The sequence below is a fragment of the Eublepharis macularius genome, chromosome 11 (assembly GCF_028583425.1).
Source record: "Eublepharis macularius isolate TG4126 chromosome 11, MPM_Emac_v1.0, whole genome shotgun sequence".
NCBI classification, from domain to species: Eukaryota; Metazoa; Chordata; class Lepidosauria; order Squamata; family Eublepharidae; genus Eublepharis; species Eublepharis macularius.
Genome location: NC_072800.1, coordinates 72,743,147 through 72,770,040, shown reverse-complemented (window position 1 = coordinate 72,770,040; position 26,894 = coordinate 72,743,147). Strand labels below are relative to the sequence as shown.

The 26,894-nt window shown below is 41.9% G+C and overlaps 1 protein-coding gene across 13 annotated transcripts in view; it reads right to left on the bottom strand.

Annotated features, from left to right (window-relative positions):
- The window catches only part of SVIL (supervillin), a 75,808-nt gene that overhangs the window by 27,414 nt on the left and 21,500 nt on the right, over positions 1-26,894 (bottom strand). For 5 of the 13 annotated variants that reach the window (XM_054990857.1, XM_054990849.1, XM_054990854.1 and 2 more), the window contains 11 exons: positions 26,467-26,606; positions 25,799-25,894; positions 23,783-24,035; positions 20,746-21,319; positions 18,918-19,107; positions 16,085-16,117; positions 12,896-13,025; positions 9,579-9,626; positions 8,924-9,001; positions 7,305-7,370; positions 3,650-3,797 (listed from right to left, as the gene is read on the bottom strand). In XM_054990857.1, coding sequence (XP_054846832.1) covers positions 3,650-3,797; positions 7,305-7,370; positions 8,924-9,001; positions 9,579-9,626; positions 12,896-13,025; positions 16,085-16,117; positions 18,918-19,107; positions 20,746-21,319; positions 23,783-24,035; positions 25,799-25,894; positions 26,467-26,606 — 1,756 coding nt within the window. The remainder of the gene's footprint in view (positions 1-3,649; positions 3,798-7,304; positions 7,371-8,923; positions 9,002-9,578; positions 9,627-12,895; positions 13,026-16,084; positions 16,118-18,917; positions 19,108-20,745; positions 21,320-23,782; positions 24,036-25,798; positions 25,895-26,466; positions 26,607-26,894) is intronic. The other 8 variants (XM_054990853.1, XM_054990852.1, XM_054990850.1 and 5 more) reach the window with 8 other exon arrangements.

Sequence of the window (26,894 nt, the reverse complement as noted above, 5' to 3'; positions counted from 1 at the left end):
CAAGAGGGAAGAGAAGTGGGCAAGGCCCTTTCTAGGGATGTTTTGGCTTTGAGGGAGGACTCATCAGGGCCAGGGCCAGCAGCCACCACAAGGCGGGTGATTTGCTACCACACAACTTGCATGACTAACTCAGGCCTGGAGGCTCACAACTAGAGATGAGCATGAACAACAATACGAACTAAAAAAAACCAAGAACAGCCCAATCAGCTGTTTGTGAACAAGCTGTTCCTGAGGCCCCATTCTAAACGAACAGGTGGTCGTTGCAAGCCTCATTCATTGCTGTTCGTTGCTGTCCGTCAAGCCAGACAGTCTGGCACCTGCAATCAATTCCCTTGGCAACCTGAGGCAGGGATGCCTGAACTCTGTCTGAACTCCTGCTGTTGCCCTGGAAACCCCAATTTAGCTTGATAGGCAGGTCTTCCTTTCAAGTGTGGAGCTCCAAATTTGTTACAAGGAAGCAAAGAGCAGGAGGGAGGGGGGCTCCTAGGTCTGGTTTTGTAGACAGTGAGGGAGAGATACTTGCTGTTGGAGTTTTGAGAGAGAGAGACAGGGAGAGTGCATTGGAGCTTGAATTTTCTTTGTGTGTGATGGAATACGGATCTACCCCTTCAAGTTCCAGGGCTACTGCTAGGATCTGGGTCAAGCTATTATTTATTACTGGTACCTTTCCTGCTGCCTGCTCAGGTATGGTTTCTGGGAGTGGTGTGGTAGGGATCTTGATGGCTGGAGGAGGGCCTGCTAGCCCCCACGAACAACGAACATTTTCGTGAACAGGTCATGTTCATCAATGTTCGTTGGTCATTGTACGTGGATGGCAATGAACAACGAACACCATATTTGTTTTTTTTTCTGTTAGTGCCCATGTCTACTCACGACTCTTCAACAGCAGCCACCTCACAAACGCCAGTGAGACATAGGGGTTAGAGTATCGCATTAGGATCTGTGAGTCCCCATTCTGACATGGAAGCTCACTAGATGACCTTGGGCCAGTCGCACTCTCAGCCTAATTTATCTCAAAGGCTGCTGTGAAGATAAAATGGAAGAGAAGCTGCTTTAGGTCCTCGTTGTGAAGAAAGCTGTTTGTGTGTGTGTTAATGAAGTAAATTAATAATAAGTATAGCTGAAAAGGGGGCAAATAAAAGGTATGTTGGTGGTTGGATTGGTAGAAAGGACATAAGAAAGCAGGTAAGGGTAAGGATATGGGGGCCGCCAGGAGGAGGGAAAGAAGAAATAGTGCAGGGAGAGGATACAGGGGGAAAAAGTGAGTCGCTCTTAGCAAATTCTGTGTAACTGTGCCTGGCCCAGCACCTGGCACATTATAACTGAGTCCTCTCCAGACAGACAGACAGACCTGCCTAGAGTGTTCCCTGGGGACGAATGTTAGGTGGAGGGAAGGATGGAAAGCTAAAGGCAGGTTGGTTGGTAAATGGGAAGGAGAGAAGGAAGCAGGAACACAGGAGAGACTGTGAGGCTTTCAGGTAAAGGAAAGAGGAAATAGTAGGGAAAGGAAAGATGACCCCCCCCCCAGCAAGTCTTTGTGGATCCCCCACTTGTAATTTCATAAACTTCTCGAAAACTTTGGCCAATCACTCTCTCAGCCTATCTCACCTTACAGTGTTGTGAAGAGAGAAGCTTAGATGCCATCTGAGTTCCTTGGAGGAATGGTGGCATAGAAATATGATACAATCCCTTCCATGAGCTAAATAAAGTGTCTTTAGTTTCCAGGTGTGCTCCCTCAGCTTGAGGCAGAACCTGGGTAGCTTTCAAACAGATAAATGGAGGAGGTCATTTCAGAGAAAAAGAAAGCTTTTTACCCTGCCGTAAAATGAGTACCCGGTTTCCTGGAGGTAAAATGTAGATCACTGGGGAAGGCAATGGCAAACCACCCCGTAAAAAGTCTGCCAAGAAAACGTCGTGATGTGACGTCCCCCCCATTGGTCAGTAATGACTCGGTGCTTGCACAAGGGACTACCTTTACCTTTATCCTATATACAGCAGATATGTTAAGGAAATCCTTGCTAGAGTAATCATAATTTAAAATGGAAAATCCTCAGAAACATCTTAAGTCACAGCTGCCTTTCTAACATAATTAAGTCAATGACATCCAATACTGTACCACTGGTTTTCAAATTTTCTTCTTTCACAGAATTCTTTCCACATCATTTTCTCTGATGAGGAACTATGAATCTGTCCTGTGTGCATTGCAGGGGATTCCAAGGCATGGTCTCCAGCACAGTAAGTTCACAATGATAATTGCTCATAGAATTTCAGGGACTCACCATTGGCTTGTATGAATGGATAGGATACCCAAGAAGAAACCCAGCATTGTACAGGAAAGGTCAGGATTTGGGGTATATTGACTTTCAAGGAACCTTATTCACTACTACCAATCTATTCATTGAAGACCTATAGAAGAGTCCCCAAGGAGCCCCAAGGTTCCTCATAATCAGGGCCTTTTTTCTCGGAAAAGAGGTGGTGGAACTCAGTGGGTTGCCCTAGGAGAAAATGGTCACATGGCTGGTGGCCCCGCCCCCTGATCTCCAGACAGAGGGGAGTTTAGATTGCCCTCTGCGCCACAGCACGGACGGCAATCTAAACTCCCCTCTGTCTGGAGATCCGGGGGTGGGGCCAACAGCCATGTGACCATTTTCAAGAGGTTCCGGAACTCCGTTCCACCACATTCCAGCTGAAAAAAAGCCCTGCCCATAACACAGTTTGAAAACCACTGTCTTTTGAGGAAGTGTGGGTCAAGCACGTTGAATATTAATACCTGCAGAACAGAATCACTGGAGACAGCCATGTAGATACCAGCCAACGCAGTATAGTGGTTAGTGTCTAACTAGGATTGGGGAGATCTGCATTCAAATCTCCACTCAGCCATAAACCTCACCCTGAGCTAATCACTTATTGACTAAGCCTAAGCACTCATACAGGTTGTTGTGGGCATAACAAGGAGAAGTTGAGTTACGCACACTGGGCAGAGGTCCTTTGGAGGGATCAAAATGTAGTGGACAGATCAAAGGGCCATGATGTTGATATGCAAAATAAAGCCTTTCCCGCACACATACAGCCCCTGCAATTTATACACTGGGGGATATGGTGCTATCATTGTGCTGCAGTTGGACTGCCCTGTCAACACAGGAACATTCACTTGCAAATTACTCCTATAGCATAACTATAACCAATAAGGTATGGATACAGCCCTATTTTCCCTTTCAAACCCATGCCTTAACCAACCTGAGGTTTTTAAACCCAAGGGTGGTTTTTTTTTTTTTTTGCCTTGAGAAAAAACAGTCCTACTTAAAATCAAACAAGAATCAGGTACAATAAATAGAGAAGTTGTTCTTAAAGCCAAAGAAGTCAAGTATTCGACCAATATTTTAGCAAGATAAGATCACAGAGGTTTATTGCTAAAACTCAGGTCTTAGAGAAATATGTTCACTCCAAGAATAGGGTAATCCCAGTTGAGACAGAGACTTAATGAATACGATTACTCTAAGGGGGGGGGGGGAATCAAAATGAACAACCTCCAGAAACAAGAGGATCTGAAAGTTGCTCGGCAAATCCTCCTGTGATCACTTTATGACTCCGAGTCCTGACTTTTAGAAATAAAATCTAGATGCAGTGGATGAAGGATTTCTTCACGTACCTTTCTTGACCATTCTGCCAGCCACGGTGAACTGTGTCGAGTCGTTGGCGGCTCCTTTCCCCTTTGCTTTCCAAGCTTCTTCACGGACACTGATTAGGTGCTTTCTTTCTTCAATTGTCATTTGACTTTCAGAGCTATCCGACATCCTCTGTTTTATTTTTATTTTTTTAAAAACAGAAAAGAAGCATAGTTGCTTATAAATGCTGTGCAATAACGAGGACTATTAAACACACAGCCGTATGTCTCAAATTCACTGAAACCCACCAAACAAGACACACACACACACAACGCTTTTAGCCTTTCAGAAGTTCTATACATTATAGCCAATTTAACACACACATACACACTCTCTCTCTCTCTTTCTTACACTTCGTACGGGGTACTATTTGCCCAATTGTTCGGTGATACTTTTACAGTCTTTGAACTACCAAATCATGTTTACTACAGCTGCAAAAATTAATGTAGTGCAATATAATTTACCTACCTTTTCAAAGGCTTGTTGATAGGGTAGCAACATCGGTAGTGGATGTTGTATAAAGTAATGTCTCTTTCTCCCCTAATCTCTTCTACAACACTGGCCTGCTTTTTCAAGAAGCTTCCAAAACATACAAGCTCACAGTTAACACTGTAGGTGTGTGAAAGGAAGCTGGCTCTATGACCTCCTGTTTCTGCACGCACCTTGGAAGCATCCTAGTTTTGCTAAGAGTATCGTCTTACTATTTTAGATGTTTCCCCTCCTGAAGTTGACTATAATGTTGTCTCTCCTTTCAAAAAACCTTCCTATTTTGCTTTCAAAAGCTGCAACAGAGAGGAGCAGCGGAGAGCCAAAGGGACCTAGGCATCATAACACTGCCTAAGAGCAGGCACAATAAAAAGAAAAAAAAGAGAGCTCAACCTGTATTATTACATTCCTTCTAGCTACATTAGAAGATCAACTTCTCTAGGTAGCTATATTTAGACACGCCAAAGCATTCTGCATTTGTTTCATGTGTAATCGATAGGATAGGGCAGCAGATCAGTTTATGGGCAACAGCAGTGTGGCTACAGAGGTGAACTGTGCTTCCAGGATGACATATGAAAGCTGCTACCCCTAACAGTTTCAATCTTTATTATCATATCTAGGATGCACTTCCTTCAGCCTTATTTCAGGCTCACGTTTGCTGCATAGGTACACAGTACATACGGTGATGTTCCAGTGTGTGTGTCAGTTTCAGTACTATCATGAGATCAATGCATAACCAAAAGGTAATTTATTGCATTGATAATCTTCAAGGGAAATCCTCAAGGGTTTTTTCAGTTGTTTTCACTTTTCAATTCACACTGTGAGAATTTAACTCTGCTCCTGTTTCTTCCCTTTCTTATCGACAACTGTGGCGTACTAGGAGCTCTCACAACACAGATAACCCAGAAAACTAACTCCCCCCGCAAGGTTTTATCAGCACTACCGTTAAAGGCACTGCTTGCTAAACAGTCATCAATAGGAGAGCAAATGGGAAAGCTATTGCAAAATACGTAGGTTCCTCTTCCTCCTCAAGGATTTGATATCACTTCCTGGCCAGGTTAAGTCGATAGCTGTATTTGGCAAGCATCCTTACGCTTAAGCAGCAAGCTGCTCTACAGTGATCTGGTGCTAATTAGAAACTTCTTAATTATCCTGTAGCATATTTGGAATAAGTCTGAGTCAAGTACATCACATTATCTGAACTGGCTTCTCAGGACCAATCCTTGTGGATGCCTTGCTTATCAAGAAGTACAGGACTGCTGAGACAGCCAAATCAGTTCAGAACATTTACCCAGGGAGTACCAGATCTCAGATGGTCAAGGAGAGAATTTGTGCTTCCTTCTCCCTTTAACAAGAGCCTCATGGCGCACAGTGGTAAGCTGCAGTACTGCAGCCCAAGCTCTGCTCACGACCTGAGTTCGATCCTGGCGGATGCCGGGGCCAGCTCAAGGTCGACTCAGCCTTCCATCCTTCCGAACTTGGTAAAATGAGTACCCAGTTTCCTGGGGGTAAAGTGTAGATGACTGGGGAAGGCAATGGCAAACCACCCTGTAAAAAAGTCTGCCAAGAAAACGTCGTGATGCTACGTTCCCCCCATGGGTCAGTAATGACTTGCACAGGGGACTACCTTTACCTTTTACCTCACTCCCTTTGAAAAGACTGACACAGCTGTTTTGTGAGAAGTACAACTGGATATGGGTTAGGCAGCTAATACATTTGGATATAGGACAGTACCAAAAGAGTGCTAAGAAATGTGCTCTGGATCGCTTTAAAAGCTAAGTCGCGCTTAGGCTTATTTTACTAAATTCTAAGCATCTAATACAGGAATATATTTGACTCTTTCGACTGTCAGAAAGGTAATAGGGTCACTCAGAAACATTACTGTACATGTAAAACATGAATAAAGTTCAGAGAGCCGGACTACCAAAGGGTTACATTCACTGCTGTTGTGGCAAAAGGAACTTTCCAAGAACCAGTGCAAATAGGAAGGCTCAAAAACACAGCTTTGGTCCATTAATCAGAGCTTACAGACCATTAAGTCTGACTTAGTATGTAAACAAAGTCTTATGAGGATCTAAATAATAACGGGATTCATTTCAGCCTCAGATGAACAAAGCACAGCAACACAATATAATGTGCAATTATATTTCCAAACAATCTAAAGTAAGGATAATCTAGAGGGCTCAACGTGGAATGGTTTCACTTTGCATTTGGTCAGACTCGGCTTAGCTTGTAGTCTACTTACTATCTTTAGCTATGTAATTGCGGCATAATTTTCTAACAAGTATGAACTGAAGTATTATAGCTCGGTATTAATCATAACTAACAATAGAGTTATTACAAATGAAGACAGAAACCATTAATGAATGGGGTCTAATTTGCTCCATTGTCGGATGCTTTTCCTTCACTGAAAAACTGGGATGGTTCTTGGTTTACCAGAAAAGAGCTGTGACTTCCCATTCTTTCTGAACAGTGAACTGGATTAAAAGTAAGATAAACTATATAATACAATCTTTAAATGCTAGAAAATAAATATACAGACTGTACTTCCACTCTACCCTCTGTCCTTCTATTCAAAGACTTTTCCTCCACCAGTCAGATATCCCAAACAAGCCAGCCTTGAACATCTTGTTGCGCGCTAAACCTCTCCATTCCTTCATTTACAAAACATAGTGGGGTTGAAAAAAGTGATGCAGCATGATTAGCATCTTCTAACCTTGAACATTGGGGTTTTTTTTTAAGTACATAAATAATAAGCACTGGGAACAAGACTGTATTTTTTTGGAAAAAATGGGAAACAGAGATCAAAAGAAACACTGCAAAGGATAGCATGGTTCACAGAGGTTGAAAGATACAGAAGAACACTGAAAATAAATGCATCTGTTTGCATATTAAGGTCTACTCTCCAAGTTATACCAACTTATAAAATGCAAGGAGACTACTGTTTGCATGTATTTACAACAGTGCAGAGCATGAGTGAATTTTCTGCAAAGGCACACATTTGGCAAACTCTGGAATCCAACCAAATACGCATCTCTATCCACCAACAATTTCCCCAAACCCAGTCCTGAGCTAATCAGTGACTTTCAAAACTGAGTTTTATCTCATTCCTTCCTAAACTAAAGAAATAAGACAGCGAAGTCAACGTTTCACCTTCCATCTCCAGGGGTGACGTTCAAAGACCAGGGGGCTTGGTTCTCTCAAACTATCACTACTGACCTTAAGGAAAAAGAAACAAAAGAATCAGAAAAAGAGGTAAAACAGAGAACAGAACAGACGCATGAAGCATCCCACCCCCGATTCTTTAAAAAGCAGAGGGAGTGCAATTTCTGACCTCCAACATCAGATGATGGCTTACTTGTATGAACTGGTCATCCAAGGGCACCACCTGACTGGTCATTTAAACTTAAAGGGGCGGTTCTTGTAGATCGCTGACCTGGAGGGCTGCTAGCAGCCAGAAGCCAACAGAGTCAAACCATTGAAGCTCTGCCAGCACTGTGGGGGGCCACTCAGCTTGGATCTGGCCAGTGGTGTCACTGATGGGTGACATCTGATCTGTTGCCCCTGTGGCAGCATTACAAGAAGAGGTCATGGGTGAGCCAACACCCAATTTGTTGGGTCCGAGCTGAGCACAGCCTGCAATAGTGTCTTATAATCCCATATGGGCCACTCAGTTGGGCTTGCCCATGAGCTACTTTAACTTGCCAGTCTGCCCCAAATACCTACAAGCTTTGTAACAGATTCTTCCACTAAGCAGTGCAATGTATAGCCTTAAACCCTGGTCTCTTTGCCTCCACTTGCAATAGTGCAACTGGATTCTCCTATACCACTCAATAATCTGCCCTGGGTTCATTTGCTAACTACCATGGGTATATTTTTTAAAGACAGACAGGTGATTATAATTTACATATGTTCCAGTTTCCTCTGGCCTCCAGTTACATAAGGGATGGGAAAGCAGATGAAGCCTAACCAATTGGCCCACACATAAAATGCAACCACTACTGTTTCTGCTCCTGTACAGGTAAACTCTCTTGTCTAAGCATGGATGGAAAGAAAAGAAAGTGCACTGCGCAGTAAATGTAGCACTGAAAGGAGATAGAAGAACAAGAAAAGGCTCAACCACTCCTGGCTATTTGAATGTTAAACAGTCGGGAATTGACTGACTTAACACTTGCAGGATATTTCACAAATGATACTAAGAATGGCTTTTGTCCTATGATTAGGAACCAGCCCTTGTCCATATAAATAATAGTCTCTGGAAATGAGAATAGTCAAACTGAGCAATCCACTGGGCCAGATTGAGATGAATTAACTGATAAAGCGTCTGCCTCCCGATCCTGGTGGTTGTGATCTCCACTATGCTAGAAAAATGTGACTGTGGGATTTCTAAACACAAAGGCAATATTGGTCGTCAAATGTCCACATAGCACAGAATGGTGTGATGCTGCAATTCAAAAATCAAATTTAGCATCACAAAGGACATTAAAGCTATTAAGCTTTATTCTGTTTATTTTCTGGGCCGGCAGGGGGCGAGGAGAACTTCTACAGACATGTTATATTGGGAGACGGAACGTAATGGGATGCTCCATTTTTGTTCTGCTTTTTTTTAGGTACATGAAAAGGGCGAGAGAGAAAAGGGAAAAGAATGGGGGAGAACAATCATGACATGGGAATATACACAAAGAAACGGGAAGGGGATTACACATCCTATGTGTAATGAACACTCAACAAATCATTGCAATACCTGTTCGGAGTGTGCAAGATTTGCTCACCTGATTAATAGGTACAAAGGGATGAAATGTATGGGCTGCAGCTATAGCAGGAGAATAAGTAGAAGCATAGACAGGTTCCTATGGACAGGGCAGAAGCATATGAGAGAATTACAAAGACATGGAAATGATGTGGAAGGTCATAACAGGAGAGGGAGAGAGACAGAGAAATTTTTTCTGGTTTACATGCTGCGTAATTCGCCTTGAGTCTTAATGAGACAGGCAGACTATAAATAACGTAAAGAAATACATAAATGAATCAGGGCAGTTTTTCTCCTTGTCCTTCAGAATTTTATTCTTCCCTTATACTTAATAAGCCGTAAGAGGAAAATAAGAAAATACACACAAGGTTTACTGAAGCCACGCCCATGCAATAATTAAAAGGGTTAGTGACAACAACCAAATGACCATGTGCTCTGAAAGAAAGCCACAAGCACGAGGAAGAGCATCTCTGATGCTCAAAGTTTCAGCAACCCATTAACCACAACAGCAATGCTTTTGCTGGCTACTGTTCAGCCTCCAATGAAACCCAGATCTATGGCCTTGATACACCATCCCCATAATTGAGGTTGGAAGGGAATACTGATCATACTCAGCCGGGGGATGGGAGGGAGATCTATTACCTAGAATAACTCCTATGCATTAGAGTCAAGCTTACCCAAAGCATCTTAGACATGGCATTATCATCTGTACCTCTTCCTTCTTCCTACAGGTTAAAACAAACAGGAAACATTGCAGAGAGAGATAGGAAGGCACAGCTGCCGAGCTGCATTCCAAGTGCCACCGCTCTCGGCCTGATTAAACACGCAATGGGTGCATGGCACCGTAGGCAAGCCACAGTTCCAACAGCGAAGCAGACCTGCTAAGCCAGAGGTGCTTTTTCTACCACTGTTCTAGACAGCAAGACTTAATATCAGTCGCCATTAAGACTAGCTCTACATCTGTCATACAGCCCTGAGAAGAGTTCGGTGCAAGTAATCCAAAGCATCCTTTTTGCAGGAGTCCACTGTTGGGATGAAACAGGTTTCAAACCCCACGGGTCAATTTAATATGCCAGAAGCACAGCCTGGAACTCAGTGAATAATCTGGGACTGCCTACGAAAGAAAAGTAGGTATGTCTGAAAAACAACAAAACCCCAGATACACACGCAGCCAACCTGGTAGAGGATTTTAAACATTTTTGGGGGATGGTTATAAAAGTATACAAGGAAGGAGAATGAACCAAGGCGGCAAAGGGGAGACTGAAGCAGGTCAGCTCTAGTTACAGTTCGATCCACATCAACAAAAACATGAACATTCTGAATCCAATATGCTTTTCCTCTCTCTGCGTGAAATGGATTTGAGTAGTTTGGGAGGCCTCTATTAGAGGGAAAGAACTATTATTGAAATGAAATCATTTTGCTAATACAGGAAAGACTGCCACAGCTATTATATGAGCATTCTAGTTTGCAAAAATAAATCCTTAAAATCTACTTACTAATATGTGGGGAGACTTCTCATTTTTCCCTCCCTCATCATGTCCTCTTTCCTTTCTCTGCCTCACATAGACTCTCCCCCCTTTTCTGTTTTCTTCTCTCCTTCCCACCCACCTTTGTCTGCCCCTATCTTCATCTCCACTTCCACAGCAGCCTCTCCCCTATGGCCCACTTGCTTGGTGCCGGCTGACCTGAGCCCAGTGCATGATGAAGAAGCTGCAGTGACTTGTGGGGGATACTTCACTTTTCCCTGTATCCCCTTTCCCACACTATTTGCTCTTTCCCTCCTCTCGGTAGCTTCCATATGCTCACCCTTCCCTACATCCATCTCTCCTTCAAACCCACTAAACAACTTACCTTTTATCTGCTCCCCCATCTTCATCTATATTTATTAATTCATTTACATATTGCCTTTTTCCACAATGAGGACCCAAAACAACTTACATCATTCTCCTTGCCTCCATTTTATCTTCACAACAGCCCTGAGAGGTAGGTTAGGCCAAGAATGTGCAACTGGCTCAAAGTCATCCAGTGATCTGCCACAGCAGAATGGTGATTTGAACCTAGGTCTCTCAGAGCCTACTTTGAAACTTTAACCACTACACATGCTGGCTTGGGGGGGGCTGCTGTTGAACAGTAGCAAGCAGCCAGTATAAGTCATGCTAGTTATGTGGTATCAAGTCATCCAGTGGTTGCTTCTGGGCCTAGCCCTAATGAGTCCTCCCCCCAGTCCAAAACAGCCCTGGAAAGGGCCCTGCCACCTGCCCCCACCTTTTCCTGACAGAAAATAAGCCTGGAATACTGCCTAAACTGTTATGGTTGCCTAGAAACAGCCACTGAGGGCATCTGGTCAAAGCTACAGGTGCTCCTTTTGTCATTTTGGGTTTTCTACCCCCAACCTGACTTAAAAAAAAAATCAGATTTTTCTGCAAACTTGGGGCATTTTTCAGGTATGTAGCAAGATCTGTCTTTTCCATTCAAGGCTCCAGTCTCTGAATTTAAGTATTCACAAATCAGGGCCACTTGGCTATTAGTATACAAGATTCTTAACTCCTGTAAAATGGAAACTCTCATCTATAGGCAAATTATCAACAGCTATATTTAAGCACTTAAGCTTGAGCCATGTCAGTCGCCAAAAAGCATTGCAGTTCCACTCTGTTTGGGAGCTGTATAACCTTGCAAAGAGAATCTTCTGAGTTTTAGAGGCTGCCACACAGTATGCACGTGCAAATCATGCCAAGCAAAAACAGCCATGGTTTTTAAATGCCACATACTAGCATTTCAACAGCATTCACAACGTGCATGAACAAAAAAGATCCTCTCCCTTGCACTGCTAATTTCCTAAGCAATTTCCAGGATGAAATGTATGTATAGCTCCAGGGCAGGGTTGAGCTGCCAGGGTAATTTTTACCAGCATGAGAAATAATACTTTCATTTATAAAACATCAAGAAGATATCAGACTGCTTTCACTTGCTGTGCTTTTGAGAAGCTGCATTCACTTGCTCTCACTCACTTCCACACAAGATGGCTGTTCAATAAATGTCGTTTGGAATGCAATACCATTTAGTATATGAGACATGGCATCTCAAAGGAAGATTTATTTTGACATTCCTTATGTGCCAGGATCTTTGGTTATGCATTGCTAGAAAATTACTGACCATTAATTGTATAAAAAAATGAGTGACTTTGTGGTGACACGCGGATAATTCCATCAAGTTTGAAAATGGGTTTTACATTTTCGGGAAGGTATCAGATAGAAACAAAGAGCCACCAACTCCCAAACATCCTCCAAATCCTTTAAAAAGAGTTCATCCAAATGAGGAGCTTAAAAAAATTAAGCTGCACAAGCAGAGAGAGACAGACAGACAGACAGACATTTCAGTGCACAAGGCACAAATCAGATTTCTGGGTACATAGAAGGTGTCACAACCAAATAAAAAGAAATGAACATTCCAAGCAGTATGCGCTTAATAGTCAAGGTGGCAGGCCTCCACGGCTATTTATGAATATTTGGCATATTGAACAAAGACTTTTTTTTTTAAAAAAACAACAGATTGGGCTAGAACTGTGTGATCTTCATGTATGCAGAACCCCTTCTGCTTTCAAATGTTCTTTCTTAGTAGGAAAAAAATCGCCAGAGAATGTAACTGTTTCGGACAGCAGGAAAACTGTTTGCATTAGATGAACTCTAATTGTGGTCTTGTCTATCAGATATATTTTTTAACATTACTGAAATATTTCGCAAAGTATATGCTCATTTCCCCTCTGTAATTAGATATTTCCAGAAAGCATTCCTTTGAAAGCATCTTTAAGCATCTGTCTTACAATAAAAAAGCACTTTTGTTTATAAAGTTCAGAGCTTGCTGAGGATGAAATGCCATGCTACAAGCAATCAATGTTACCTTGTGCCAGATATACTCATCTACTTTTATCTGATGCTTCTGCAGATGCCAAAGCATTGCCAAGAGGAATGCTGTCCCCAAACACGGGCAACGTTACCTTCTTTGTACACAAATGCTCCATCTCTTGCAGCTGAGGGCTGCGCTCAATAAGAGACATTCGACCATACTCCTTTTTGTTCAGCCTGTTTTTCCAGTCTTCCTCACCGCTCTTCTTCAGGAGGGCTAGCCTAAAAAGGAAGAAGAAAATCAACTACACAATACTAAGAAAGAATATACAGAATATTCAACATGAGCATTCATTCAAAGGGCTGTTGCACATCTTAAACTCAACATACTCAGTTTTGCTATCTAGCGTACACACAACATGGAGCCTAAGCCAACACTGGCTTTCCAGCAAGCATACTTGTATTATTGGGTCTTTAAAATCTTTTTTATTGACTTTTCTGGTGCTCCTGTAGAGGCAGGAGAGAGGGAAACAATGGCTAACCTCTCAGCTGAATAATCTGGCTACTACAGAGGACATGAAGCAAGACCAGCAGGGATTCAAAACCAGCTCTAAGCCTTTTCAAAGTCTCTTACTGACCCTATAGCAAACAACCCAAATCAGTGAAATTGGCAAGGCTAACAGGGCTGAAAGGGTCATGGAAATGTGTCTTACAAACCAAGAAGAGATGAGATGGCTTCAGCAGTCTGAAACAGAACTACAACTGAGGATGGAAGACCTGGAAAACCACACCCATAGTAATAATTTATGCTTTTGCAGCTTCGCAGAATCCCTGCAACAACCAAACCTAGAATGCTTCTTATCTATATGAGTATTACAATGTATGAATCTAGAAAATGGAATATCCTCTGCAATAACATCCTCAGCAAACTAATGAAATGTCATGATCTTATTAATGTTTGGAGAATTTAGATTACACATATTTTTGCACATATACATAATGGTTTCTCTCACACAGATTATATATTAGTCTCAGCAGCCTTGCTACCTCTTATTTCTCAAGCAGATATAGGCCATAAACACCATGATTTCATTAGGATCTAAAGGACCACACTGGAAATTAAAGTTCATTATTGCTAAATAATGAAATTTCTGAAACTCTTGTAAATAAAATACAATATTACTTTGATTAAAAACCTCAACTGTGGGGTGCCTCTACAACCAGTGGGGAGGCATTCAAAATAGTTACGAAAGGCAAATGCACTAGTATAGCTAAGCAAGTTAAAAAACAGAGAAGGAAAAAATGATTTTGGAAAAAAATAAAGGCATTAGAAACAACTGCGAAGAATAAAAAAATCTACCAATTATTAGAAGGAACAGCTACACTGGATTTGCTAAAAATGCACAAAATCCAGAAACTTTAATAAAAAATGTCATGAGAGGGGATAAGACTGGAAACTTTCTAGAAATAAGGTAAATATTAACATAGTATTCTAAAAATAATCCAAAATAGATGCAATCATGCATAAACACACGGCAGTGACATAGTGTGCTCATAGACTGCAACTGATCCAGCTAAAGAAACAGCCCAGAGCTTTCTTTAGAAAAACAGTATCAACCTTTCCTCAAAGATATAAATTACCAGCAAAATCTCTCACTACAGAAGTAGTAAAGAGTCCAGTAGCACCTTTAAGACTAATCGACTTTACACTGTAGCATAAGCTTTCGAGAACCGCAGTTCTCTTCGTCAGATGCACGCATCTGACGAAGAGAACTGCGGTTCTCAAAAGCTTATGCTACAGTAAAGTTGGTTTATCTTAAAGGTGCTACTGGGCTCTTTAGTACTTTGCTACTACAGACTTGGTCGGGCCGCACCTGGAGTATTGTGTGCAGTTCTGGAGGCCTCACTTCAAAAAGGATGTGGACAAAATTGAGAGGGTGCAGAAGAGAGCGACGAGGATGATCAGGGTCTGGAGACTGAGCCCTACGAGGAAAGGCTGAGGGCCTTGGGAATGTTTAGTTTGGAGGAGGTTGAGGGGGGACATGATTGCTCTCTTTAAATATCTGAAAGGCTGTCATTTGGAGGAGGGCAAGGAGCTGTTCCAGTTGGCAGCAGAGGATAGAACTTGAAGCAACGGGCTTAAATTACATGCAGAAAGGTACCGGCTGGATATTAGGGAAAACTTTTTCACAGTCAGAGTAGTTCAAAAATGGAATCAGCTGCCTAGGGAGGTGGTGAGCTCCCCTTCACTCGCAGTTTTCAAGAAGTGGCTGGATGCATATTTGTCAGGGGTGCTTTAGGCCGATCCTGCATTGGGCAGGGGGTTGGACTAGAAGGTCTGTATGGCCCCTTCCAACTGTGACTAACTTGGCTAACTCCTCTGGATCTATCACTACAGAAGAAGTCATTAAAATGTCATTAAAAATTAAAGAGCAATAAAACACAACAGGAGAGGGGGCTTTCCAGCAGAATTTTATTTTAAAAAATACAACTTTTATTAGTGAAGCCCCTTAGTGAACTTTTTAACAATATTTACCATTCAGGCAAAATCCCAGCTACATGGAAAGCCACTTGCATAGTTGTGATCCCTAAAGGGCCCTACTGCTCTTTAACCAAGATGTCAAAATATTTACCAGTTTAAAGACTGCTAGACTTAACACTATAATTGGAAACCACATCAAAGAGGACCAACATGGATTCATTCCACATTATAGTAGTGCTGATAACGTTAGAAGGAACGTAAATGTTATACATTTCTGCAAACATTCTAGTGTTCCCCTTTCAATGTTATTGCTGGATGCAGAAAAAGCATTTGATCACTTGGGAAAAAATGCCTGCTACATTTACTTGAACATATGAAATTTGGCCCTCATTTTATCAAAATGATATTTGGCACTGTATAGTTACATAGGGCTATTCCCCAATGGGCTAAACTGCATACCTCCAGGAGCATTGCTTTTCAGGAAAACAGCACAGGAAGTAAAGAGGGCTCTTGTTAGTTGCAATTTGAGTTGGGTATTGTGTAAGGAAGGAATTGAAGAGAACTTGCAATCACACGTGCCTATTACACAGGACGGGAACTCATCTTGTGTTTTCCATGATACGTGAACTGGACCTTTAGAAGATGCTTTCTCCTCTTTTTTTACTCAAACCCATCAGTACCACAGGGCCTTGTGCTTAACATCTTAGAGTGCAATTCTATACAGAGTTACTCCAGTCTAAACCCTTTGATTTCAATAGGCTTAAAGTAAAGCAACTCTGAATAGGACTGTACTCTTACTCTTCCAGAATTATGCTTAAGTATGAATAACTGAACTTGGGCGTGTTCTTTTCCTAGTTACCTTCCATCTCTTGTCATTCTGATTGGAACCAGCCTGGAAGAAAAAAAAAACTTGTTTCTCTGCTTGTACTACTCAGTAAAACACGTTCTCTGCAGTACTTTCTCTGTGGTAGTCCCCATCTTATGGAATGGTCTGCCTTAGGAGGTCAGGAAAATTCTAACCCTCCTGGCTTTCTGCAAACTATGCAAAACTGAATCATTCAGGAGGGCTTTCTACCCAAATTATAGGGCTGTGTCATAAGAAATAGCTCAGAGAGTAGAGATGGGCACAGACCGAAATACGAACCAAAGTTTGTGTCGAACCAGGCCAGTTTGTGGTTTGCGAATCAGAGCCCATTTCTGACGAACCAACACAAACTTTAGGCTGGTTCATTTGGTTTGTTTTTGGGTTTGTCACTGTAGACAGCCTGGCACTGATCAATCAGTTTCCTAGGCAACAGAGGGTGGACTTCCTGCAGACCTTCTGCTGACACGGAAGGTATCTTCTGCTGACCCGGAAGTGACAATTTGCTGACCTGGATGTGACATTTTTATGAACCAAATGAACCGGTTCGCAAACCAGGACAGGTTCATGAAAGTTCGTGGTTCATGAAATGCGACAAACCATGAACTGCACGGTTCGGTTTTTCTCTGGTTCGTGTCCATCTCTATCAGAGAGATACCTTGGTATGACTACACCATTGGGTACTGCTGGCTGATACAGATATGCTCCTATAAGGGAGTGTCCACATTGCTAAACATGCCATGTTAACTAGTTATGCTTTGTTTCATAAACATTTCATTTCTCTCCTTGGCTTTATGCTTGTTTCAAATTTTCTGCTACCATACCCTATTGTATCTCTTTCACTGAATGACTTAACTGTTGTTCATTATTGGTATTTTGCTCAGTGAATGTCCTAGCTGTTGATTTTACCGTATTTCACTTGCACTGTGTGATCTGCCTTGAGTCTCTCAATCTCCTCTTCAAAGCAGGCATGGACAAGCCCATTGAAAGAAAAATCCCAGAGCTGCCCAGGAGAACTCCTTCACCTCTTTAATCTTCCAGTGTACTCATTCAACAGCCTCTGGAGACAGCTGAAGTTTCTGTGGCAGCTCAACACTGGAAGTTGAAGTTCCTCAGAATCCTTGCCTGGTCATCATTAGTTTGCCCATTCATCCATCAGGCGAGTGGGCAGCATGCCACTCAAAGAGACTTTTGTCTTAAGAATATGCAACATTGGCATCTCCTTGGTATTTCAGAAATGAGTGTGCAGCATTTTCTATTAAATGTAGGAAGAGACAAACAACTGCTCTTGCTTTTACTTCTGAGCTCAGCACACAGATGCTATTCTTCCTTGCTTTACTTTCATTAACAAAAAGATATGCTTGGAGTATAAATTACATCAAGGCAATCTTTTTACACATCCTAAAACATGTCTTGATCAATCTTCTTGATAGGGCTCTACCATCTGGATGATCTAGTGAACTGTGGACAATGCCATGATGTTCTGGGCAATGCTGGAGTTCCTTGGAAGTTTACCAGGGAAGCTTCCTTCTGAGGAGAACAGAATGATGGCCATGATCCACCAGAAAAGAAATGTGTTTGATGTTTACCAGTATTCTCCTTCAATCTGAAGATGCAGGTGAGCACTAGGTATGTTTTAGGATGCTGATTAATCAGCAAGGAAAAGGGTTTCTTGCTAGAATATTTACAGACCACTTTATTTCCTTTTTCTTCCTGTGGTTGTGAAGTACAGAAGGGAAAATACAGCCCTTGCTCTTTAAAAAGCACAATTGACTAAACCTTTGGAACATGTAGATATACTCTAACTGGGAAATCTTCGTGTTGTTTAATTTGTCATTTCAAGTTATTTATTTTTTGTTACAGCAAAGTTTCATCTCGGTATTCCTGTATTTGAATTTTAATTTCAAATTTTGGCAATGCATAACCTATTGTATTATTTACTGAATATCTCAGTTGTTGATCCTATTGTCTTACACTGTGTAATCTGCCTTGAGTTTCAGCGAGAAAGGCAGACTATAGATAACATAAATAAATAAATAAATAAATAAATAAATAAATAAATAAATAAATAAATAAATAAATAAATAAATGACCATTCCATGCATTCTACACTTAAAATGTCCGTACAGATATAACTGAGTGGACATAATTGAACTGATACCTGTAACTCGAGTAGTATGTTTTGTGTATAAACTGTGCAAAGATGACCCAAATTCTAATGTTAAGGGAAGCTGAATTGTGACTTGTATCATTTATACAAACTAATGTATTTACATATTCTCTCTCATTTTGCATAATTTATTCTGTCTCTGTCACTGAGGTGGGAGTGTGTGGGGAACAGGGACAGAAGAAATCTTGCTAATTCAGACATTGCCATCCCACTTGAACACCTATTTCCACCAGAAAGTTTATTAAAAGAAAAAAACCTTGAGATTCCTGGAATGGTGAGAACTACACCCAAGATCATATTCTGACAACAGAATCCCGGAAGCTTATAAACAGCTATTGTTTGGTCAGCTCTTCTGAAAAAAAAATCTGACTTTTCCAGGTATCCGCAAACAAATAAAAAACATTTATAAGAATTTCAGGCTTCTTGCTATCTTTAAACATTAATCTCAGTTCATCACATTTCCAAGGATGCTGCCCCTCAGAAAACTGCGGTTTTGTTTTTCCAGAACAAACTCTTTTAAAAAAAGATTTTCAATTTTTAAAAAGTACAGATTGAGTACTAGGAAATTCCCTAGTGGATATTCTCACACATCATTACTCCAGATCCTTCTATCATGAAAGGGAGAAAACACCCACTTCAGAAGAGCATGAGTTTATTTACCTTTCTTTAATTGACATAGTCTTGTTGGATGCATCAAGAGCGTCCTCCGTTACTTCTGTTTTGCTGTCCCTAGAGTCAAGCTTTCCTTCTAACAGCTCAGATGTTTCCTGCTGCCTACAGGATACTGCAGACTGAGAAACACTCTTTGTTGTCACTGTGCTTTCGGGTTCTGAAATTGGCTCAATGAGCTCTGAGGGAAAGAAGTTCAGAATTAGTACTCAACTGCAAATAATAATAATAATAATAAAATTACAGCATCAAAGTCACAGACAACAGCATCTTTCTAATAACTGGTTATACTAATCATGATTACAAGTTAGGAATCTGGCGCAGCAGTAACCGATTCTTCAAAAAAAAAAGTATATACAATGCTGGGCTGAAGAACCTGTCAGGAGAACCAGTTTGATGGGGGCAGTGTTCATATAAAACTCTCCAATGCAGTGACATCAGATGTTGGGATTTTCACTTAAGTGCCTGCCTTTTCCTGAGAGAGCAGAAGTTTGAAGTTGCACAAAAATGGTACTGAGGGAAATGGTACTTCTTTCTCATTGAGACTTTTCATTGAGCCATGACATAGTCAGCGTGCCAGGACACTCTCACCCAAATGGCACAATATTTCTATGTGTCACTACTGAAAAAGGGAAATATTTTAAGAACAGAGATGCAATGGAGCAAGTGTTTTCATTCCCAAGGTTTACAACGGAAGATTTTCCACAGACCTTCAAGATAAACTCTCCTCTACTCCCAACTAAGAACTAGAGTATCCTACAAGCCAAAAAAAAAAAGTCCTGTCTTTTGTCACAACTGCAGGTTTTTATTTTTATCCCACACATAATCCAGGCAGCTCAGGCTGATATATACACTGTTGTTCCCTTCCCATTTTACCCTCACACTGACTCTGTGGTAGGTTGAGGAGCAAAACTGATCCAATGTCAACCAGTAAGCATGGCAGACTGGGTATTGGAAACCATGTTTGAACGTGTTTGTCAGTTGATTTTGATGACTCTTAACTTAAGATGAGATTTTATTATGTATGTTTTAATTTGTAAGCTGCCTTTGTGGCAGAAAGGCAGACTAGAAATTTTGTAAGATAAATAAAATGGCTCTCCATCCCTTTTCCAATACTCTAACCAGTATACTGTACTGGCTCTCAGACTGTACTGTGGAACTATAAAAAGAAAAAGAATTGTGGGGAATGTAAGACTTCTCCGTTGGAAAGCAAATGTGCAAACTTCACAGCCTACGCTGTCAGCTGAATGGGCCAGGCCCAGGGTGAAGTAATGGACTATACAGAACAGAAGACATGAACGTCAGGCCCCGCATGCTCAACCCAGAAGTCCTGAGAGTTGGGTCAGATCCCCCATTTTCAGCATTCTTTTCTGATCATAAAGTAAGTACCCTTCATTAACTGGAAATGGGGTTGTATTTCCCCAAAAAGCTTGCTTTTGATTTATTTATTATTAGCCCCAGGGTATGGCTGGAAGATGCATGATGCTGGATAAAGCCAAGATGGTCTGAATCTGGCCAATGCCTTTTGGGAACCTTATGCATGTTGGGTTCCATGAGGGAAGAGATGGGTAATATATAAGTATGTTAAAATAGTGTACGAATTATTACAAGTACTTACCGAAGCCATGACCAGTGACTATCATCTTGTAGGAGGCATTTTTCCTCTTCCCGTCACACATGTGTACACATCAATCTATGAACAGTTTTTCCTTCACAACTATTTCATTCATATGTAAATGTATGCAGGTTTAAGCTTTTCGGCTATTAAAATTCATATGATTAATCGGCTCAGTAACCAGGCCCCATGGAAGCTGCTTACCTCTCAGTGGGGTGGATGGTGTCATTACTCCCTCCAACTCCATCGTTTCTTCAAAGGACTGGCCTTTGACTTCTTGTTTACCCTGCAGGATGTTGGCAACAACTTCCTTTTGTTCTGCAGGCTGACAAAGAGGTTGTGGGCTGAACAATTCCATGCGGCTTTTTTGTGGGAATGCGTATTTTGTCTCTTTGTTGTAGTCCTCTGTTTGATTAGAGGCAGGATGTGGGAGCTCTTCCTCAAAGGAACTGTGTGTTTTCACGCCGCTCTCTTCACGTTCTACAAATCCCATGGGTTCTGCCTTTTCACGCTCCCTTAACTGGCAACTGCTCTCTCTCACTGCTACAGAAGGCTGCCACCGTTCTGTTTCCAGAACGTCTTTTAACGAAGTATCCACATTTTCTACGGCTGACTGGTATCTCACGCCGGCTTGGTTCATCCTGCTAGCTGTCTCTTCCTCCGCTGCCTTTGCACGCAGATCCTTCGTGTATATTGATGACCAGGGGGATATCATAGTAGATACCGATGTCACAATAGTCGGAGACAAAGGAGCAAGCGTCCCACTGTCATTTTGTACCTGTGCCGAACAATATACAGAAGCAAAAATTGGCAGTTCATGAAGACAGGGTAAATAATTACCAAATATTCTTAATACAATGACATAGGGAAGACCAACAATGGTCAAATGCCATAGTATTGGTGAAAACTCACAAAGCTTATCAACACTGCCCACTCCTCACATACACACATATTATACCTTCCACAATCCCCTTTTGAAACCATTGCTCACTGAAGATAGTTTTTTCAAAAGCACAAGTAACACTTTGAGCAGTGCTTTCAGTGCCAAAAAAATTTCACTTACATTATGACAGTAATACCCATAACAGCCCAGTAAGGTAGAGCCCCTGTTATCTCCATAATGCAGGTGGGGTAACGAGGTTGAGAGGGAGTCCGTTTGTTAAAGCAGAACATGTTACGGTTTGTCCTCACTGATATCCATTCAACCAGAATTGTGCCATCATGAGGCAACAGCATATCACTCACAGGAGACATGTTACAACATCAGACGCAAAGGAAGAAAAGTACCTGCCACTCAATCTGTCTATAAAACTGTAGATCTGTGTAATAATAATTAGCACAGGTATCTGGAAAACCTCCAGAGATGCAACTCATACATACAAGACTCAAAGCTTTGAAAGGCGCAGCTAGTATTCTCTATGATTTTAGTCTTTCCATACTACAAGATGAGCTGCTTTATTTTTAAAAAAAGACTTGCAATTAGAGATGGACATGAATTGAATTACGACCCAAAAAACTGCACAAACCAGGCCGGTTCATGGTTCGCAAACCAGTGGTTCATTGAAGCTCGTTTCCACGAACTTGCACAAACTGGTCTACTGGTTCATTTGGGTCGTAAAGGGGCAGTGTTTAAATGGCCATTTCCCCAGGGAAATGGCCATATAAACTGTTCCTATGGCTTGCAAGCTGCAGATCCCCTTAAATTGCCCAAATCCCAGCCCCCGCCCCCACAGGCACCATTTGAGGGGCATGGAGGCCATTTTCGGCGGTGGAGGAAGCCAAAAACAGCCTTCCTGCCCCTCAAATGGCTACCGCGGCCGCCATTTGAGAAGCGGGAAGGCCATTTTTGGCCTCCTCCGCCACCCTGCGGGCCCACATAGCAGTGGAAGAGGCCAAAAACAGCCTTCCCGTCCCATGTGGGAGGAGGGGGAAGATGCCGTGGGCCTGCAGGGCAAGGTAAGTGTGGGGCTGGGGCTGGGGGGCTGGGGTTTGAACAGTTTAAAGGGCCCTGCCGCTTGCAAGTGGCAGGTCCCTTTAAACTATCAGCTGACAGACGGCAAGGGAGGGATCCCCCCCGCCGCCTGCCAGCTGATAGTTTAAAGGGACCTGCCAGTTGCAAGGCAGGAAAGGGCCCTTTAAACTGTCAAATGCCCCTTTCCCTGCTGTTGCTAAGCAGCTGGAAAGGGGCATTTAAACCCCATGAACCACAAACTGGTTCGTAAACTGGCCCCAGTTTGTGCCAGTCCGTGGTTCGTGAAAATCCAAGAACCTCATGGTTTGGTTTTTTTGTGGTTCATGCCCATCTCTACTTGCAATAAAAAACCCTTGCAATAGGATAAGAGCCCTCTGTAACTGATGTCTAATCCTACAGAGAATGTTCACTATTTAGGTCACAAATTAAATAAACCCTAAAAGTCCCGAAAATTATAATTACATAAGATGTGCGCAAAATTTTACTTTTTTTTTGCAATACAAGCTTCAAAGAGAATAAAAAACACTCAGTAACGCAATCAAGAATAGGCTTCAACAATGTAAACCCGCAGTGCCAGAAATCTTCAGCTCGCTCCAAGTAGTTTGGCCACCTGTGGGAGATCTGGAATGCCCCTTTCTGAAGGCTCCATCTTGTAATAGATCGCATTACGAATTTCAGCTGTGTTCAGATCAGCACCCAGTTTCCACAAGTTGTTCTGAAGGGTGGCATATAAATTGAATGTTGTCATTGTCATCGTCGTCGTTATCATCATCATCAAAACTGGTGGAAAAACTTGGCGATTGCTCAAATTAGAAATTAAAAATCATACCTAGAGCAAACAATGAATGATGGGAACGGAGATCCAAAGACTGAGAGTTCATCCAAGGGCTCCAAAGTGCCTCTTAAATATTAATGACAATTACAGGCTCAGTTTTTCCTATCTGAACAAAAACCAACCATTTCCTTGCCCTAAGAAGGGGACAGTGCACCCCACACATGAATATAAATAGATGTTGTACTGACAGCAAGATTGTACATTTAGAAAAAGGTGTGTTCCAGCGGTTGTAAGAGTCATTTTCTTGGCAAGGTTTCATTGGGACAGTTTCTGCCACTCATCACATATGCTGAGTAAAGAGAGTGATGATGATACATTTGATTGTGACCCTGTGCCCAGTCCTATTTAAGCCTCTGAGAAAGTTTTGCGGAACTCAGTGAGACTCTGTAAGCATGCACAGAACCTGGCTGCTAGAAAAGGATATATATACAGACCTGCTCAACTTCTCCGAGGGTGACAGGCTGTGTTTGGTAACGGACATTCGATCTCCTTTGTCTAAGGTCCCCCCTGTTCCTTGTAGAGACAGTCTTTGTAATTGGCTGAGATAGTTTGTTAAATAAGGCCATCTTCTCTGCCAGGCTCAGGGTGGAAGAGTCTGGTTCCGCAGACTGATCTTGTTCGAGGGCTTCTTTGGCTTCTTTTATTTCATCTTTCGCTAAAGTCTTTTGGTGTGCAGAGGCTTGCAACCTTAAAAGCAGAACTGGGAATCAGTATTTAGTGTTATGAAGAAGTTAGCAGCTTCAGTTTTAAAATATTGAGGGGGGAAAAAATCAGGAATGCTTCATACAAAGCAAAGAAAAAGCCAGCAGACATGAGAAGCGTTGGCAATTTGGATGTGTGCCACTTTATGAATTCTGACTGAAGCGCTACCAACATAACAAAGCAGTTGCGGTGTTTGTAAATGCTTTTTTACAAAGGAAAGGACAGTAGATGGATATCGGGGGAGACTCATCTGCACTGCGGGGTTGCGCCGCTCTGATCTCACCACTTATGGGCATGTCCAGCCTGAACTGTATTTCATGTGGTAATACAGCACTGCAGCAATGCAGAGTCACATAGGATACTTATAAGAAACTTGCACGGATCCTTTATTATTCTAAACACTGGACCAAGGGCCTACATGAGAGAAGGATACTGAAAATCCTTCATTTGATGCATCAGGTTTCTTTGCATAATCCTGTTTTTCCCTCACTGCCCTTAGCTGTTTCCTAGAGATTAAGGAGGATCTTCAGGGCAACAAAAAAAATGTGCCATCATTAGTGCCTGAACACACAGACACACACACACACAATTTCTTTTAGTATAGAAGCACCAGTTGATGCAGGAAGCAGCATGAATGACAGAGCCAGCAGCCCCTGCAAGGACTATCCTGAGCTCTGTGCATTGGCTTTCTTGTTAGATCAAGGATCCAGTCAACTAGGCAAGCGGCTGTGTCTCTACCTCCTCTGTACGGATTCTTGGCCTCCTATATTTTTATAGGAAACACCCTGAGAAGAAGGGTAAATTTCCCCCCACAGTGATGCCAGGGGGCTAGAAACAAAACTGGGGGGCCTAAAGGAACAGTTGTTTGTTCCAGGTTTACAAGACTAAGCATGCTAACAAGGAGTTGCCAGAAGCACTAGGGTTGGAACTAGGCAATGTCACCAAATGCTTTATGATCTTGGCCCTTCATTGCCTCCAGCTTGGTTTGACCAGTCCTGTCCACATTTTTTCCGGGGCTTACAGGCCAAACACCTCATTGGTTTCTGAGAGAGGAAGGAGGCCAGGAAATATGCAGGGGCTTAGAAACCAGCACAGAAAATGCAAAAGAGAAGGGGACAGCCTGCTCTAAGTTTTTTGGCATCTAAAGGCCACCATCTAACAAAGCAGGTTCTTGTCCACAAAAACACAAGTAAAGTTTCTTTATTAGCCCATAAGATGCCATAGCACTCAACAGCACATTTCTCTGATACTGTCCATAATTGCTGGCATTAGGGTGAGCTAAAAGCAATGGAAACAAGGAGGGGATTTGTGCTACCACCTAGAAGTGATACAAGTTCTCATTCTCCCATTAAATCTAAAGATAGAAGTTGAAGAAGGATAAAGAAGAGGGTGCTGGTTGTGATCTTATAACATGCCTGGCCTTTCCCCACTTCTGTTTGAGACACAAAGGGCTTTGCTCAAGGTCTTTAATTTGGAGTGATGGAAGTTTTTTTTTTTTCAAACGCACACAATTTTCTGAATTTAAGAATCGCACCTCCTCGAAGGAGCCTTTATGCCTAACATGAAAAACTACTGAATCAAAAGGTCAGAAGTTGATTTATACATCAGTTACAGAGGTGAAAATAACAAACAGTAAAAACATTGTTAGAAGTTCTATCAAATTGTTCCATACACTTGCTTTTAGGGATGTATTTCCTAGCAATGACCCTTGTGCTCCATGTAACATGCAAGTTGCGTTCCCCCAGTACCTGGTAGGATGCACAGTGCTCTTAACTACAGTGGGATTAGGTATTCTTGCCACTACAGTGTGGGTATTCACAGTACATGAGGCAGGGGTAGGTTCACTTTAAAAAATAGCCAAGGAAAGGAAAAAATTCACAAGGAGAGAGAAGAGAGAAGCATTAAGAAACGCATATAGGGTTCACGGCAGAAGACAAACATTATTTTTACCGAATTAAAAGATATGACAGACTTTTATAAATTGCACTGCCAAGACCCTAAATAACTTTCAACAAAGGTATATGCAAACCACCTGGTTTCCCAAAACCTAGATCAATATTAATGTTTTCAAATGCTTTTAAAAGTTTGTCTGCAACAATACTGCTGGAAAGTTACAAGCTGCACAAAAAGCAGATTAAATAATTCATTACTTTGAGTACACAAATAATTTTTCTCCTACTGTCTTCCATCTACGATTCCATAAAAATGTTTTCAGATTATAAATCATGCAATCTGCTCTGCTTCATACTCCCTGTAACCCGAAACAGCTTCACCCCCGTTCCAATTTTCATACAATTCTGAAGAAAGTCGCCTCTTTGTAATAAGCATTTCCCTAAACTACCAAGCCATAGATTTTATGAATCAAATATTCGACAAGTCAAGGGAAAAGCAGAGCCAACCCATTTCATGGACTTACGTGGCTGCAATGACCACTTCCTCAGTTGTTACAGGCTGTGTGCGTGATCTGTCCTGCATTCGCCTCAGCCTCCTTTCGACTGCCGAATTCCTTGAACGAGGTTTTGGAACACTTTTTCCATCAAAAGACTTTTCCATTTCCTAGAACCAAACATTCCTCACGATGAACAACCCTAAGCTTTTGCAGAATACGGCAACTCAGCTGTTAGCTGGGGTAGAACAATGTACCCTTATTATCCATTTAACAGCAATCCCGTTGGTTGCTGGTTTGTGTCTGGGTGCCCTTCTTTTGGCATTCTTGGCGATTGTTACTATCTTATTAGATGGTCCAGGAGGTCTGCCACCAGGCTGCTTCTTTTGTGTACTTTGACAAAGGTCGCAAAGCACATGGGTTTCATAGTGCCTTTTCTAGCTGAATACCAAATGGGG